The 16,456-nt window shown below is 44.7% G+C and overlaps 10 protein-coding genes across 10 annotated transcripts in view; 5 read left to right on the plus strand and 5 right to left on the minus strand.

Annotated features, from left to right (window-relative positions):
- Positions 1-589, plus strand: part of VTP01DRAFT_9835 (uncharacterized protein) — a gene marked incomplete at both ends in the record, with an annotated part of 1,779 nt that extends 1,190 nt beyond the window's left edge. The window contains 4 exons of the mRNA XM_069389104.1: positions 18-77; positions 153-248; positions 317-406; positions 467-589. Coding sequence (XP_069240254.1) covers positions 18-77; positions 153-248; positions 317-406; positions 467-589 — 369 coding nt within the window. The remainder of the gene's footprint in view (positions 1-17; positions 78-152; positions 249-316; positions 407-466) is intronic.
- A 131-nt stretch (positions 590-720) lies between these two features.
- VTP01DRAFT_9836 (uncharacterized protein) lies at positions 721-1,835 on the minus strand (the record flags this gene model as incomplete). Its single annotated transcript, XM_069389105.1, has 4 exons — positions 721-811; positions 876-984; positions 1,043-1,183; positions 1,241-1,835. 4 exons carry the CDS (start codon positions 1,833-1,835, stop codon positions 721-723), a joined length of 936 nt encoding a protein of 311 aa, XP_069240255.1.
- Positions 1,836-2,056: 221 nt separating this feature from the next.
- On the minus strand, positions 2,057-5,265 carry VTP01DRAFT_9837 (uncharacterized protein; the record flags this gene model as incomplete). Its single annotated transcript, XM_069389106.1, has 13 exons — positions 2,057-2,169; positions 2,240-2,541; positions 2,619-2,741; positions 2,788-3,234; positions 3,287-3,453; positions 3,510-3,690; positions 3,764-3,926; positions 4,007-4,277; positions 4,331-4,468; positions 4,531-4,589; positions 4,661-4,738; positions 4,795-4,824; positions 4,896-5,265. 13 exons carry the CDS (start codon positions 5,263-5,265, stop codon positions 2,057-2,059), a joined length of 2,442 nt encoding a protein of 813 aa, XP_069240256.1.
- Positions 5,266-5,498: 233 nt separating this feature from the next.
- VTP01DRAFT_9838 (uncharacterized protein) lies at positions 5,499-6,248 on the plus strand (the record flags this gene model as incomplete). Its single annotated transcript, XM_069389107.1, has 1 exon — positions 5,499-6,248. The coding sequence occupies one exon, from the start codon at positions 5,499-5,501 to the stop codon at positions 6,246-6,248; it is 750 nt and encodes a 249-aa protein (XP_069240257.1).
- Positions 6,249-6,565: 317 nt separating this feature from the next.
- On the minus strand, positions 6,566-8,339 carry VTP01DRAFT_9839 (uncharacterized protein; the record flags this gene model as incomplete). The annotated part of the gene is made up of 7 exons (XM_069389108.1): positions 6,566-6,996; positions 7,065-7,117; positions 7,172-7,566; positions 7,660-7,793; positions 7,857-7,945; positions 8,002-8,116; positions 8,174-8,339. 7 exons carry the CDS (start codon positions 8,337-8,339, stop codon positions 6,566-6,568), a joined length of 1,383 nt encoding a protein of 460 aa, XP_069240258.1.
- Positions 8,340-9,335: 996 nt separating this feature from the next.
- Positions 9,336-10,025, plus strand: VTP01DRAFT_9840 (uncharacterized protein; the record flags this gene model as incomplete). Its single annotated transcript, XM_069389110.1, has 1 exon — positions 9,336-10,025. One exon carries the CDS (start codon positions 9,336-9,338, stop codon positions 10,023-10,025), a length of 690 nt encoding a protein of 229 aa, XP_069240259.1.
- Positions 10,026-10,069: 44 nt separating this feature from the next.
- VTP01DRAFT_9841 (uncharacterized protein) lies at positions 10,070-10,904 on the plus strand (the record flags this gene model as incomplete). The annotated part of the gene is made up of 4 exons (XM_069389111.1): positions 10,070-10,175; positions 10,261-10,487; positions 10,576-10,686; positions 10,791-10,904. The coding sequence occupies 4 exons, from the start codon at positions 10,070-10,072 to the stop codon at positions 10,902-10,904; spliced, it is 558 nt and encodes a 185-aa protein (XP_069240260.1).
- A 739-nt stretch (positions 10,905-11,643) lies between these two features.
- On the plus strand, positions 11,644-11,952 carry VTP01DRAFT_9842 (uncharacterized protein; the record flags this gene model as incomplete). The annotated part of the gene is made up of 1 exon (XM_069389112.1): positions 11,644-11,952. One exon carries the CDS (start codon positions 11,644-11,646, stop codon positions 11,950-11,952), a length of 309 nt encoding a protein of 102 aa, XP_069240261.1.
- A 1,780-nt stretch (positions 11,953-13,732) lies between these two features.
- VTP01DRAFT_9843 (uncharacterized protein) lies at positions 13,733-14,432 on the minus strand (the record flags this gene model as incomplete). The annotated part of the gene is made up of 2 exons (XM_069389113.1): positions 13,733-14,073; positions 14,162-14,432. 2 exons carry the CDS (start codon positions 14,430-14,432, stop codon positions 13,733-13,735), a joined length of 612 nt encoding a protein of 203 aa, XP_069240262.1.
- Positions 14,433-14,627: 195 nt separating this feature from the next.
- Positions 14,628-15,732, minus strand: VTP01DRAFT_9844 (uncharacterized protein; the record flags this gene model as incomplete). The annotated part of the gene is made up of 3 exons (XM_069389114.1): positions 14,628-15,119; positions 15,178-15,446; positions 15,663-15,732. 3 exons carry the CDS (start codon positions 15,730-15,732, stop codon positions 14,628-14,630), a joined length of 831 nt encoding a protein of 276 aa, XP_069240263.1.
- Between the last annotated feature and the right edge of the window lie 724 nt (positions 15,733-16,456).

A 16,456-nucleotide genomic window follows, 5' to 3' on the forward strand; every position in this document is an offset into this window, starting at 1 on the left:
GAGCAAGAAGCAAACAGGCACCAGTTGAGAAGCCCCGAGGAATAGTTGAATGGATGAAGATCAAGTCTAAAGCCAAGGTATATCCCGCTTGCTTATCTTTTGTTTTCTGCTATGCAAGGTGAGCTCGACTCAAATTAGTTCTATGCGTTCAGGGACCATCATCAATACCTCTCGATTCCCGCTTGTACTTGTATGTGGATTTCCCAAAGGAAACCGGCATGGAGCAGCAGCCCATGTTCTTCGACAAAGTATAAAGCACAAGGATAATAAGAGAACATTGGAAAGTATCGAAACTCACATTATCCATGCAATGTAGACATCCCGCGTTGGCAAAGTTTTAGATATGATTGTTGATTCATGCCATATACCAAACAACAACAACCGAATTGCGGATAACGACACTCAGGTATGGTTTCCTATCCTTCTCAATATCGCCATTCCGATTCACGTAATGACCATTTCACAGCGCCTCAGTCTTTACAAGCAGGCAGCATTGGATAACCTGGATCCAGCAGCCACCTTGAGCGACGTACTGGCAAATATGGACACGATATATGTTGAACGTCTTGGAGTGATCATGACGTTGTAATGTATCACATATACGTTTTTGTAAATCTATTTTCCGGTTTCCAGGCGTGTAGATACAAAGCAAAGATGTAAATTCAAAAGATCATGAAGAAATACTGCAGACAGGGCTGGAGGGTATGAAAATGGATGTTATTAATGGCCAAATCTCTGCTCGACCTTGGAGTAGCGATAGAGGCATCGTGAAATGAGCGCATAATCAATTCGATGACTAGTACTTTCGTTTCTGCAAGGAAGCATGGCAATTAATAAGTTAAATGTTTCCAATGATCAAGCCTTTTTCTGCTTACAAAAATTCAGTGAGTCGAATGTGCCAAGGAGGGAAGCCGTCCAATGAAATGTAATTATGTGGCAGACCGTCGCACACAAGCATCAGGTCAGGGTCAGAAATGCTATCCTCTATGAACGATTTAGATGCTATGTCCACAAGATACATCATCTCCATTCAACAACTTACTGTGCACAAACTTGTCCACCATGCCGATATCGATGTCGTCGCTGGATCCTCCCGTCGTTTGCAAATGTTTTGCGATGTCTTGCGTGACCTTGGCTATCTGCGGTCGACCTTCTTTAGGAGTGACAATTCTAAATTTAAGTACTTGAAAAGTATGGGTTAACATGAACGTCATCTTGCACAGCGATATTTCTTGCTTACATGCCATGCTCTTGCTAATTTCATCAGATGATGATGCTGATTGTGATGATTTGATCCATTGAAATAGAGTGTTGTATTGCTGTTTGCAGATATCCATAGTCATAGACTGAAGCTCGCCTGAGGCATCAAAGACGGACACTTGGTGGATACCAAACTCCCACGCCCAGCATGTTGCGAGACAGATATCATTGACGAGCATCTCCCAGTCCTCAACCGAGCGTTCAATAGCAAGTTCACGTGATATCAGGAAAGACAAGTGCTTTGGTATTTTGACTAGCCGTGCCTTGTCGTGGAGGATCCGTGAACGGTCAGGTACGTGATTGCTGTGTAAGCCGCTGCAGGAGATGTGATTGTCAATGTATTTACGCAAGACACGACATGCTGTATAGATTAAAAAGGCAATGTGGACAATATACAGTGCAAAGTGGCACAGAAGGTCCTGAAGGACGATCACAATAGCGTCTTCTCTTCGTCCTTGCTGTGTTGGTGTTTCCAAAGAGGACGATATTAAATGAAGGGACGGTGCCTGCGACGCTGGAGGAGCATGCTGGGATTTCAAGTTTGTCGCTGTGTGTGTGGCGATTGTTGTCGCCATGGAAGAGACTAGAGACAGTGAAACAAAGGAACGGTGCGGGTGAAAGAGGGTGCGTGCACTCTCAACATTGGATTTTGCTATATTTGGAACGGGACCCTTCCGCGTGCAGCCAATGCAAATGCTGTGATGTTGTATTACATTCTCAAGGATATTTGGTATGTATTCTGCATGCAAAGCGATTCATGTCAACCAGACAATCGCGCTGGGATAAATCCTAGCGATCATTGTCCAAATTTGACAGCATCTATGAGGCATTCTTTTGGCTCTCGCATATCTTTGGGAAAATATGCTATCAACTGTTCGAATAATTTGGTGCGCGCTTGGAAGACTTTGCCTGCACGCGGTATTATGTCAGCATCGGCACTACTGAGTTGTATTAATCCTGATTGCATTGAAACCTTTACCAGTACCAACTGTCAAATACGGATATTCCATGCTTGCCGATTGAAACGCACGATGGTCGTCTGAGCCGCCCATGCATACCATCGATGCTAATTGCGTAAGCGCTGTGCTTTCTTCTTTGGACCTATCATCGACAAGCGGCGTAATCTGCGCTCGAAGATATTCCAATGCTGCCATTGCTTCGGTCGACACTCCCGTGCCATCCTCCGCCTGCTGTCGCTTGTCTATATCAATGCACATTTCTCTCAGATATTGTGCCCTAACAAGATAAAGGCACCGTCTAACAATGCTTTGGGTTGTTTCTCTAAGGAATCGTTCCATCTTTGTTAGTACACAACAGTTTGCTTTACGTCCTTGTGCTTATTTTCAAAGAGTTCTTACTTGGCAAGCTTCAGCTGCCAGAGATCGTCAAGTCTGCGCGTATTATCATTGGCATCTCCAGGATTCCCGCCAAAAATGTACTGCAATCTCGTTTGCGGATCGTAAACGATCTGATGCGCAAATCTTCTGCAATTGAGCTACGTTTTTTGAATCATTTCCGTGCACTCACCTCGGACATGGTTCCTTGTCCTCATCGCTTGCATCCATCGAAAGTTTGCCGTTTTTAACAGATATGATATCATCACTTTGGTACACTTTACGCCATTGTCTTCTGGGGATGTTGTACACCCACAATGCATTTCTAGGCTCGCAAATTGCTTTGCTGCCCATATAACCCGTGAATACATAAAGTTCTCGCAGATCAATATCCATTGTCGCTCGCTGTGTATAGCCAGGATCCGGTCCAGACGGCTTAGAGTAGTCTTGCCACAATTCAGCCACCGTGTCCAGATCCACTGAGTAGCGGTGAAGATCATATAGACAGTCTTTGACCCTTTGCCCTCCAAAAATTAGTAGATCACGAGTGATTGGGTCAAAAAGCATTACGTGACCAACACGGGACGGTAATCGAGTGCCCATGTACAGATAACCGGCACGACGATCGTCAATGTCACCCCTACAGTCTCCTGTTACCAACCATTATGATGGTTTATGCAGAGCTTACTTACCTTTTAAGTTTCCATGTGTTGGATTTGATATCATACATGTACAGTCCACTGTATATATGGTGACTCGGATTATCGGTGACCACTCGGCCGCCAAATACATACATAGTAGCAGTCTGGCTGTCGATGCACATCTGGTGATCATATATCAATTCTGGACCGCCTTCCTGCTATAATATCCGAATCAGCGACGCAGATATCCCAGTAACCCTTTGATGATATTTACAGCCGTGTTTCCACTAATCCTCTCCCACTGGTCTTCATCGACTCGATATCGATAAAAGTCAGCCTCTGGTTTCAATACCGAAACAGCCCAAGCTTCTACGAAACGGCCGAGGACATAAATCGTTCGAGACCCTGGATCAAAGCATAACTTGTGGCAAGAACGAGCACTGGGACCTCCCTGTCTAAGGTAGGTAGCACAATGTCAGTTTCCGAATGCCGTGTATTCGGATTACTCGAAGAAATTTCAAACCATACTTTTCTATGTCTCGGCTCAAAAGCTCCCATTGATTATCCTCGATACGATATCGCCAAAAATCTGCCATGTCACACTGTCCATCCCAGCCTCCTAACAGATAGATATGCTGTTTGTCCGGATCTAGGCACATCTGATGACCTCCTCTCGCACAGGGTAGCCCATCTACATATTGTTTGCGAGTATCAGCAAGCATGCTTCTGCCATACAAGAATAATGACATGCAAGGACCCAACTCGAATCACCTGAAGATATATGTGGCCGTAGTCGTCTCCAAAGCGCTTTATACGAGGAAGTCGATACATATTTCTCGAAGAACTTGCGGCTCTGTGCATGATGAATTATTTTCTCTGCTGTTTGAAAATCGCCTTCTAAAACAAGACAACGATGCAACTGCGCCAATAATGGATGTTCTAACTTGACACCAGTTTGTTCCTGAATGCCGTTGAAAATCTCCATCATGTTACGTTGCCGAAAATGCTTCAAGCAAAGTCTTATTATTTGGAGTTCCTTGTACTAGCACAGATTCTCTGTGAGCAAGCTGATACCACCCCATACCAAACACGAACATTGTAATAAGCCCGCAGCGCATTTGTCACCAGTTGTTCCTGCTTGATCCCAAGTACTTCTACAAACCAGATGCTGTAATTGAAACTAGCATGATATGCTGCCAGCGGAACTATCTTGATATATTGTATGGGTAATATCTTCGTTTGGAGTTAAGAAATAATTCCTACGCCGCAGCCAAACATGAGCTATCACGCTTTACCGATCCATCAAAGTTGTATTTAAGCGAGAATAATTCCGCTTCATTGTTGTTTTGAAGACCTTCAACGCACATTCGTAATTTCAGTGCATTCCAACCAAGATTTGTACGTTGTTTCTTCCCTAATGCTTACCGTGATGCAGTATTTCGACCATATTTTCAGTATCCATTCCTCCATAGATCTTGAATTCTTTCAAATTACAAACATGATCTGGCAACCGGACAGTGAGCAGGATTACGTATTGCCTGGTAACAGACATTACCTACATGTATGATACTTGCCGAACCGAATAGCACCTGCATTAGTTCGTTGGATTATACATGTAAGCTGAAATTACCAGCTCCGTAGCCGACCAGAATTTACATACATGCTATCGCAGGCATCTCGAGTTGCAATATGATATATTGGTCTGAATCATTGGCTGCAGACGCCCAGCGAGACGCTTGGTCTGTCGTTTCATCGATAAGGATATTTTCCGGACGGTAAACATTTGTATAGGAGGAGCAGCCGTAAATAGTATAAGATAGCTTGACTGAAGGCGTTGTAGCGACGATGCTTTGCAAATCGTGAACAGACTGATCGTGAGTAATATGCAAACGTAGACCGCGACTATTTTGTGCTACGGAGTGTGTCAAAGAGTTTGAAGTTGAGGGCGACATGCAAAGGCCCTCTAACTGCTCTGCAGTCTCATTTATGCGAGAGTGAGTTCTGCCGGATTCGTCGGCGTCGAAGCCCATAACAGCAACAAAAAGGAAAAGAGACAACACGATACGCGGATACCATATCAGGGGGGAATTGTGCAAAATGCCTGCCAGGACAGCCAATCAATTTGATGCAGAAGGTATGGCTCACACGACCGCTTAGGCCAGGCCGACCGGCTCTTCCCTCCTCGTCAGTCTTTTCCTTCCACTCTTTTTTCTTCTTACATAGCCTTTACTCTCCTTTCTTTTCAACGCTTGCTCGCTCTATCATGCCCGGCGATGAACAACAACGCCCTTCTATGGAACCACGAAAGAAACGCGTCAAGATCGTCAGTGCATGCAGCGAATGCCGTCGCAAGAAGACAAAATGTAACGGTGAGCAACCTTGTAGCACTTGCCTGAAAGCGGCAGTTCACTGCATCTATCCGTCGTCCGCACAGACAGAAGATCGCCGGAATGCTCCAAGCAAAGCAGCTCTGGAGGCCATTGAGGAACGCTTGAAAACCATCGAAGATATGCTCAAAACCATTTTGCAGACGCAAATATCAGTTGCGGATCTTGATCCAGTGCTAGTAAACAGCTTTCTGAACAGAAACAAAGGCCATCCTGCTTCAGGCTCTCCGGTCCCTTCCTCGTCCCTTCCACCGTTACATCGACAACGCCCTCCATCACCTCAGCCTTCCGCCGCCGCGGGTTCCATGTCTCCGCCCCCTTCACGGTCGTCCCCCCCAGTGCAAAGGCCTGTGCCGACAGCGGGCTCACCACGTCTTTCCTCGGCTCATGATTACAGGCTACCTTCAATACATAATCTCTCGGCACCATCTTCGGCTTATCCTCGGCTAACCGACTCTTCTCCACGCGAACATCACCGCCATGATTTGCCGCCTCTTGCATTCCAGCACTATCGACGCTATTCGCCGCCCCCAGCACCCCTGCCTCCACAAAGCGCTAGTCCGTCAGAATACCGCTCAGAAGACGACGAGTATGCACAGCATCCCGTCAAGAAACGGAAAAGATAAATGCAGTTCTCTCCCGCCAGCTCTCGAACAAAACCCCTTTTGTTAAGCTTCCTGGCGCGATATATCTGTTTTATCTTTTGCTCTGGGTAGCAAAAGACAAGAATATTTTCTTATTTTTTCATGCGATCTAACATATAGAACCCCTCTATCTGTAACATTACTCAAATTTTTGATGCAAAAAGATGCAATGAACATCTCCGTTTGTTGTCGACACACGCATGCATGATCGAAGCAAGATTGGAGCCAGCATTGTCGAATATCAAAAGTTTATAGTTTATCGTGTAAGGAGGCATATATTGCTAAATATCCCATTCTCCTTAGTTTTCAAAAACGTGATCCATGGCCTGCTTAAGATAGGTGACACCTTTAAGGACATCAATGAACGAATTATACAAAGGCACAGGTGCAAATCGGATGACGGTCGGCTTCCGCTCATCGACAATAACACCACGTGCATGCAATGCATCAAACACCTCCACCATGCGTTCTGGAAAATCTAACGATAGCTGGCAGCCACGTTGATTAGGATCAGTTGGCGTCAGAATTGAGAATCGGCCGGCTCTGTAGTGATCAGCGAGAACGCTCTTCAGCAGATGCTCCAAATACCCAGTCAACAGCACAGATTTAGCTCGTAGAGTTTGCAGCCCAGCAGCATCAAAAAGTTCAAGCGACCCGAAAAGAGATACCATGTTGAGAACGCTAGGGTTGCTAAGCTGAAAGCCGGAAGCGCCGGGACTGGGACGGAATTCTAGGTCTCGTTTAGCATTATCACCGAAATATGGAGATCCAAAAGGAAAAGAAAAGGATTTGTGTTACCTGATGCCATTTCGAATCGGGACTCCTTCTCATTGCCCCACCATCCAGAAAACCTAGCAGTCGACGGTTAGATGTTTGCCCGTTTTCGTTTAGCCTACCTGGCCTACCTTGGTCGATCAAAGTCGTAAGCATGGCGCTCGTGCACAAACAAGCCAGCAATGCCGCCTGGTCCGGAGTTGAGGTACTTGTAGGAGCACCAACAAGCAAAGTCAACTCCCCAGTCGTGCAAAGAAAGCGGCACATTTCCCACGGCATGCGCAAGATCCCAGCCAACGACGCAGCCAACTTCCCTGGCAACTTTGGTGATAGTCTCGATCTCGAAAAATTGGCCGGTATAGTACTGCACACCGCTTAACATAACCAATGCGATCTCCTTGTCGTTCTTGATGGTTTCAAGAATATCTTGAGTACGGATTATGCTTTCATCTTCTCGCGGAGTCATGAGCACCAACGCAGTCTTCGGATCATATCCATGCCAGCGCAGTTGGGAAGTGACAGCATACTAGATAATTGCAACAGAAACAAAACAGGCTATGAGTATACAACTGCTACGCTTGAATATGACATACAATAGAAAAGAACATAAAGTACTTGCGTGATCAGAAGGAAAAGCTTTAGCCTCAATCAAGATTTTGAATCTCTGTGCAGTAGGTCTGTAGAAAGACGCCATCATTGTATGCAAATTGGAAGTTAGCGTGTTCATGGCAGTAACTTCGCTTGGTTTACCGCCTGTTCTCATTGCTCGTTAGATACTCTGCTGTATACAAAAGGAAAGCCTTACTGTACACATACCAACAATACGTGCCAACGAGTCTTTTACGATTTCATCGATAGGTGCCCAGGGTCTATTGTAAGGATGGTTCCAGTGACCTTCCACACCTCTGGTATCGGTGAGGACTCTGTTCTTCAAGCGACAGACAAGTTTCCAATTTCAAACCTTGAACCCCAGGTATCTAATTCTTCTTGAATCAGGTTCCTAGTTCGCTTGGGCATAAGGCCCAGCGAGTTTCCACAAAGATAGGTGCATGGTTCATCTAACTGAGATTCATTCTCTGTTCAAGGATTTTGAGTAACTGCTCAGAGATAGTAGAGGGCTTCATTTTCTGTACCTATCACAGGATTCTCTCCTGAAACATCGCGCCTAGCTGGAAATGCAAACTCTTCCTTGTACTTTGCTAATTCGTCATCCTTGTCCATTGCCTTGGCAAATTCAATAGAGTCTAATGGATAACCTTTTTCGGTGGCCAACGCCTGGAGTTTCTCGCTCAAAGACATTGATGTTTGCGAAAGAAAAAGCAAAAGCAACAGAGCGCGGGAAAATTGACGTTACGATTGTTAAAGGAACCCAGGCTCACAGAGAGCCAATGATGAGATGCAAAAAGAGCTGGGTCTGAATGAACACTGCTCCTGATAGAGCTGAAGGGATTTTGCGAATCGACCTTGACCTACTATCTACAATATATTCATGCAGCAGCTTTTCGGCAAAAAGCAGATAAACAGTCATGTCTCCTTTGGAGCATAGAGATATAATACTATCTTGCCAGCTGATATATTACTATCGTCTCTGCTTCTGTGTTGCAGATGTGGATGCTAGCCATCTCTACCCTGCGGAAACAGAAAGACCTAATGCAATGGATCATACGATATATATAATCCATTAATGCGCTTTATATGCTCATGCACATCAATATAAAAAAGTGTCGCGTACATATTAAATATCCACCTTTGAGATATTGGTATGTTTGATATGTACATAAATCTTCTGTCTCTTTCTATGAAAGGTAGGTTTAAGAAGTAGTAGTACATAAATCAATGATTTGCTCAAATATGCTTTTATCTGGCTACATACAATGTTTTTCCAGGGGTAGAACCTGTTGCACATTGACTTTTCTCACTGTATAGTCGGAACGTTTGATCAGTACTGATGAAATCGTTTTATCATCTTTCGAAAGATTATAACACTACACATAAATCGGAGTAGTTGGTGTATCGCATTACAGATACCAGCCAGTATCTGTAGAGTACACCCTTTCCGGAAAGTAATGTCGCCCTCCGGTGAAAATTGATGTCGTATTTGTCAAAAAATCAAATTCGCGTTTCCCAAAGATAGATGTCGTGTGTTTACAAATCAGATGTCGCATAACCAAAAAGTCTTGTCGCACAAAGCTTGGCAGACTGAGGACTATATAAAATACGTGAGCGTTTCGGCTTTTGTTTTCCTTCTTCCTACCATTTCACACACTCAAAGTACCACACCACACACATTTCACAATGGATAACCGGTTTTTCTATGAAGAGGGGCAAGGCAACGTCGTTGATGAATATGGCAGGCCTGAGCCCATGGACTATCTTGTTGACGAGGAGACGTATGTTCTTGAAACAGTGAGCTCGCACACGCAGTACTTGTGCAATATGCCTCGTGAGACTGGCCGTGAGCCCGTTGCTATGCAGACTGATGATCCAAAGGACGCAGACGTTCGCATGAGAGAAGCGACTGTCAAGCGAGCGTACACACTCTACTCAGACCAGGACAAAGTGAGGTTTTTTAAACTGATGTTTGATAAGGTTTTGAGTGCATCAGCTGCTGCGAAGCAGTTGGGAATCCATGTTCGTACGGCGCAGAGATGGGCCATACAGTATGAAAAGGACCCTGACAGCATCTTTAAGAAGCGTAAAAAGAATGGCTGCCCGCGTATTCTCACTGAGGAGCATAAGAAGGTCATCTTAGAGTATGTTGGTGAGAATCCTTCAGTTGTGCTGGAACAGCTTATGGAGCGGCTGCATCAGAAGTTTGAGGGACTTAAGGTCTCGAAGAGCACTCTCTATGAATTCGTGAAGACGCAGTGCAACTTGACACTGAAAAAAGCCCGGTTCCAACCTGTGGACAGGAACAGCGAGGCTAAAATCCAAGAGCGCCTTGACTGGGTCCGCAAATGGGAGAATACTGACATGGACTTTTAAAAAAAAACTGCGTCTTTCTTGATGAGTCTGCCTTCCATATCAATATGAAATGCAGCATGGCCTGGTCAAAGAAAGGCTCACCTGCAGTGGTCACAGTCCCCGAAACGCGAGCCAAGACGACCACCATCCAGGGCGCTATCTCTGCCTCAGGTCTGATTAAATGCAGTCTGAGACTTCCACAGCCGCCGGCCAAAAACAAGAAAACGAGAAGGTCATGCTGATCTTATAAGCACAGGAACTGTCACAGGACACTACCTGAGCTTTCTGAAGGCTACAATGGATGAGATGGATAAATATTCACAAATGAAGGGTCATTATCTTGTAATGGATAATGCCCCTATCCATGGCTCATCTGATATAGGCAAGTATATCACCTCCCAGGGTTATCGGTACGTATATCTTCCTCCATACTCTCCCGAGCTCAATCCTATTAAGAAGTTCTGGTCTGTAGTCAAGAGCAAAGTAAGGCGCAACAGGCTTTTGGAAAAAGAGACACTAATGACCAGAATTAGTGAGGCATGCGATAGCTTAACGTTACATTATTTTCAAGGTTTTGTTTCTTACTCTGTTAAATGCTTTGATAAGTGCCGTAATAGAGAAAGACTGTAAGGTCTTATGCCTGAGTTTCCTCACAAGCCGATGCCTTCACGCTCCACTAAGGGTAATTCCCTTCTCGTTTCATCGTCATTGCTCTACAGCGTATTTTGTATTTTAAGCGAAATTCTTGAACTTTATTAGCAGGGTCTCTCTAAGTGATTTTAATAGATCTTCGTGATTCTGTTGGCAAAAGATTGCAAAGAGTTTTCACGGGGTCTCCGAAAGGACTTTGGCATGTTCTTGGAAATTGCTCGGCACACTTTTGGCAGTGTAAATGCGTAAACAGCCTACAATAGATATATAAATTATCAATAAAGCATCACTGGATACACGCATTTTTGCAGACAGTACTCTATGATACTGTAGTCACTGCCAAAAATTGAATCGCGCCAGAGTACCCATGCGAATTCTTATTGCTTGCGCGTTTTGTCTTCCTTGGCTCTGGGCGGCATCAGTAGTCTCCACTTATGTAGCAAATGTTCTATACGACTTAAAGCGGACATATGAGTAAAGAAAGCGATGGAGATTTGCAATACTTAATTCTTGCGTCGACGGCATCAAACCGCTTATTAACGATGCAGTTTCGAGACCATGACAAAGCGTAGACATGTTCGCAGCCTTTCTTTGGAGAAAGGGTAGCAACATGGTAACCTTTGCTCACACAGAATCGAGCGCAGATTGACTCGCAGTATGTGATGCATAGTAGCAGTCAGGTAGCCCCGACCTCTGATGTCTCAAAATGCTGCAACAACCAATCCATCCTCGTCGCTCAAGAATGATCTACGTCACCATAACTCCGCCGATTAATCTCTATGCGACTGCCATAGGAGGTCGTCTAGGAACAAAGAGCTTGCGAAGCGGGTCCTATTTACCCAGACAGGCGCAAGCTCTTTGGTCCTAGACGACCTCCATAATTCTCTCACAAAAAACGGGCCTTAGCAGGAAAATGAATGAGAATTTATGGCTGTGTGCCTTAGAAGGAAGAAACTTATAGCATGTCTAAAATGTAGCTAAAATTTCCATGTTGTTTAAAAGGCGTCTAAAATGTGTCCAAAATCAGCTTTTCCCGCAGTGCTTGATTACTGGCCTGAAGCGCATTGAAGATTTCTTGCCACCAACAAATTCAGTAGCAGGGGATGTAGCTCAAATGGTAGAGCGCTCGCTTAGCATGCGAGAGGTACTGGGATCGACGCCCAGCTTCTCCATTAACACGGACTCGGCTTGTCGTATAACTTTTGCCATTGACCAAAATCAATGCGAGCTTCGTGACTCTAATCTTTTGCGCTACGAACCTACAGAGACTTGTCACAAAGGAGAGATCACGAAGTAAGAGGATACTAGTTAAATGCCAGTTTATTCTTTTGCTGGCTTCAGTATTTATATAATGTGTGGACTTTTACGGGTATATGATAATAAAGGAAAGTATATAATATATAAATGCTGTGCAATGGAAATACTATTCAAAAGGAAAGGTGTCAAAGAGAGCGGCGCTCATAACGGCGAAGTGACCAAAAAGGAAAGGGGTAAAGCCCGTGCGCGACACGAGTTTATTTTCCAGGAACAGCACTCTAATTCGTCCTCTGTCATTAGCAAGCACAGTTACATACTCAGGCGCATTTGTTTTTTAATTGGTACTAGCATAACCAATTGTATTATCTTTATTTTTTACATGTAAAAACGGTATAAATACTTGCCTGAGCAAAAAGAATAAAATTATTATCTTAAGTCTCTCAAGTCTTCGTGGTCTTTTCCTGTGTGGTTAGCTCGTAGCGCAAAACTAGTAGCGTTATGACACGTGCATAGAACTCTTGTCGTAACGCTTCTTTCTTTGCGCTGCGTCGTGTGTCGTGCACGGACTTCGTCCGTTGCCTTTTCTGTTACTTCGCCGGTTGCCAAGTTCGTGTTCTCTTTTTGTATACATCTCCATTGTACAAACCTGGGCTTATATATTTCTTTTATTTCACCTATCCCTTTATTGTCATAAACCCGAAAAGACATAACAGTACAAATAGCCCCAAAAGCAAGAGAATAAATCGATACTTAACTACCCGAAGTATTTGTTGGGAAGGTGGAACAGTAAAATACTGTAGACCTTGGGTAGGTGCTCTTAATGGAATAAGACCGAAGAGTTAAGTCTACCAGTAGATGATTGTAATAAGAGGGAGTTCTAATTGTTGTACCACCTCCATCGTTGAAGGACGGACAAGGTCGTTATAATCTCGGACATCTTTTGGTCTGTCGGTGATCCCATATGCCTATCCGATGTCCTGGGAGATAATCGCCTCCTGAATGATGAGACAAATCCTGGATGACAACCAGAGATTGGGACGCGGTAGATATCCTGGCCGTCCGTATATCTCTCGAGGGCGGTATCCTGTTTCGCAGGATGGAATAGTTTTAAAGAACTTCGGTTGATCGGCAACAGATACGGTAGCCCGATTCTCTATCGATGGACATGAGGACATGGATGACCTCCTTATATCACCTACAGAGCAAATTTTGTCTGGTGAACGATGTAATCCATGGACTCAGGTCTACCGTTCTCATCGACAACATTTCCTTGTCCATCTTCGTATAAAAATTGTGCACTCATGTTTGAAATTTTAAAGTAGTGAAAAAGGAAACAGTGAGGCAGTACAGTGGCAGGAATATACGTATAGGAGGCCATCCAGAATTAAAGACTTTGCGCCTATTCCTTTAAGTACGACCCGCTTCGCAAGGGAGGTCATCTAGAACCACATGTATGATGTTCCTCCCGCTGAAGTCCACGCTCCGCAAGGCTACGCGGGTTTTTGAGAACATGGGCTAATCGCTCGATTGGTCTTGATACAATAATCATCTGTTATCCAGAAAAATCCAGGAAATTTTATATAAGTCTTTATTTCAAGCGATTAGCTCATGTTCTCAAAAACCTGCGTAGCCTTGCGGAGCGGGGACTTTAACGAGAGGATCATCGTGTATGTTGTTCTAGACGACCTCCTAAGAGGACATGGCCGGGAGGCCATCGACCGAGAGGGGTTGGTAACGCGCACCATGGCCTGAGCCCATATGATACCCCCTTGGCATATGGGTAATGTGCGAGCATGTTTTAAAAGATCCTGCGCGGGAATTTACTCGATGTGAGCATTGACTTCTTTCATTCCACGTCGGCATACGATGCTCTCGACATAGAGCGTAAAAACCATCCCCTTGCTGATTGCATCCTGGACTAACGAGGAAAGTCTACGACTGCTGCATCTTATGCGTGTATCGTCGTCCGTAAGCAAGCAGATGTACGATCTTCCTTTGAAAGTCGTCTCGCCGTAACCGATGACGGTATAGGACGATCGCTCCTCTAGAACATTGTAATCGGGTCGATAGTCCGATGGTCGTAAGTAATTTTCCATGACAAATAAACGACTGTCATTCGACTGCCTTCCTGGATGCATATCATGCGATTCCATGGTGGAATCTACAAGTCGTATGGTACTTACGACAGACGCTTCTCGGACATTAGACGCCTTAAAACAATCGATCCCACGGCCATTCGATCCTAATACCATTTGACTCGACAAGGCCAATGGACTCAAAGGACGGTACAGTTGGAATGGCCGATCGATATGGGTATAAGGAGTTGTTTAGGGCAGGGACAAGTGTCATTCCCGATGTCACTCGAGTGTAGCATCGATAGTGGATGAACTCGTAATGGGCATACTCACGAACCTCGTCACTGGCCGTTGTCAGAGTCAAGAAATGGATAGGTCGATGGTTGAAAGAAAAAATTGACAGGAGCGGAATGACCTCCTTCTCGTCGATATTCGACCTACTCATTCCCTGTTTCTTTCCAGTGATCGAGTTCCACCAATGGCAGTACGCAAATACGCGGGTATCACGGACGTAAACAGCAAAAACCTACGGATCTCATCGGTAAGAGCTTTCCATTGACGCTCAAACGAAATTTCGAATGTTGGACATCCGGACATACAATCGAGTGTTTGTCGGACGATCAACTCATATTCCGCTGCATCATGTGATCTCGATACGCGACATGCCGCTTCCCGAAAACGACCGGAGCTTTTGAGCAAATCGAGGGCAAGGATTCATAATCAGGTTGGCTAATTGTGATCCTAAGCTCGACCTGACATCCGTACTCTCAAGCATCTGGACGAACTTGTTGTAGATCTTTGTCCTTAATATCACGGGCGGGACAGACGTCGTATATCCACGCCATGAGATATAGTTTAATCCTACGTCCTTAATCTTATCGGCAATATCGTTCTCAGTCACACCGAGCTTGGATAGATAGTCCTTAATAATCGCTCGGGTGGAAATAAACGCGCAGTCAACTGAGATGTCGATATCGTGGAGAATTATCGTACTTTCTTCCAGCAGACGGATAACCTCTCGCACACATCGAATGACGGTCTCTAAAGGAAGCTGCTGCTGAAATGAGACTTTAATCGCAATGTAAGCCGCTTTAAAGTCCTTCGCTTCGACCTTAAACTCTCTCAACGCCCTCTGGAGTTTATCAACCGGGAAGACAGTCAAACGCTCCCCGCAGAGTCCGGAGGTAGACGTACTTGATGATGACGCCGGATAACTCGTCCGCCACCATCGCAAAATGTGCGCGTACTAGACTAAGGAATCTACCGATTTCCTCAGGCTTCCTCATTAGGGACGCGCACGTTAGGCACCAAAAGAGCAAACTGTCGCAAAAGGCCGTGGATGCATCGTCCCAACCAAAACGCCGATTCGACCCGCCAATTGTATAATCGACGTATGCCACGTCATTTAACAACTCGGCATTCTCCACGAAAATCTGGTCGTTGATCTTCTTAGACATCGCTGGAAATTTTAGACAAGTTAACTATCGGTCGACCGGTCGACACGGCCGATTATCAGTTTTAAAAGTCGATGGATGTCCTTATGCAGTCGTCCTACGAGCCTTCCAGTAATCGTCAATGCACTCGGTCTCGTTAAATTTGGTGATATCACACCATGTATTCTCGGATGATGGATAACCCGCCCATTATGTATGTCTGTGCTCGACGACATCTCTACCGGAAACCATATGCTCAGCAAAGTTTGGTTGTCGAGCGATACGCATGGAATCATTCGAAATAACTTGCATAGCAACAGCGCCTGCTATGCTTGCAATTTCCATTTCATCATAGTTTCGACACCGAGGGCTATCAATCAATCGATGATATCAATATCATGAGGTAAATATTTCCAAAACTAATGAAGACTACATTATCTGAAGAGTATTCAATGATGGGCTAAACCTTGTTTGTTGCTCATTTTGTTCTCGCTCTGCCGATCTATTGAAACGTGGGTTGTGCGGACACAAACGACTCGAGTGTCTCAAATGGTCTGTTCGGCCACAGCTGTTGCAAGAACGTCGCGGGGTAATATTTGGATTGTCTTGTAAGAAGTCCATTGTTGTTCTGAAAGAAAGACTCAACAAAACGCAGATGTGAAAACAGTAAATAAGCTTTTCCCAGCTGCATATAACCTTCCTCGCTTGTAAAGAGTGTATCACCTTTTATGCTTGATGAAAGAGATGTTTCTCACGACCCACAGGCAGCCGATGGTAGTCGCGAGGGTGTTTTGAGACCATACTCAATTTGCGAATTAGTTGGCAGAAAAGGATTTTTTTATTAGAGATAGAGTCTGTGTTTAGTGATAAGAAGAGAGAAGAGAGATATTACTAAGAACAAAGGCGGCTCGGAGAGCTTAGTACCATATCATCAGTCTGCATTACGTCAACTGACGCATTGCGGAGGGTATCACTGAATTGTTTTATTCTTGGTGATGGGGATGTTTATATTTTTTTGATATGATGTACTGCATAA

The sequence above is a fragment of the Rhizomucor pusillus genome (assembly GCF_041956525.1).
Source record: "Rhizomucor pusillus strain CBS 183.67 unplaced genomic scaffold VTP01scaffold_7, whole genome shotgun sequence".
Lineage (NCBI taxonomy): Eukaryota > Fungi > Mucoromycota > Mucoromycetes > Mucorales > Lichtheimiaceae > Rhizomucor > Rhizomucor pusillus.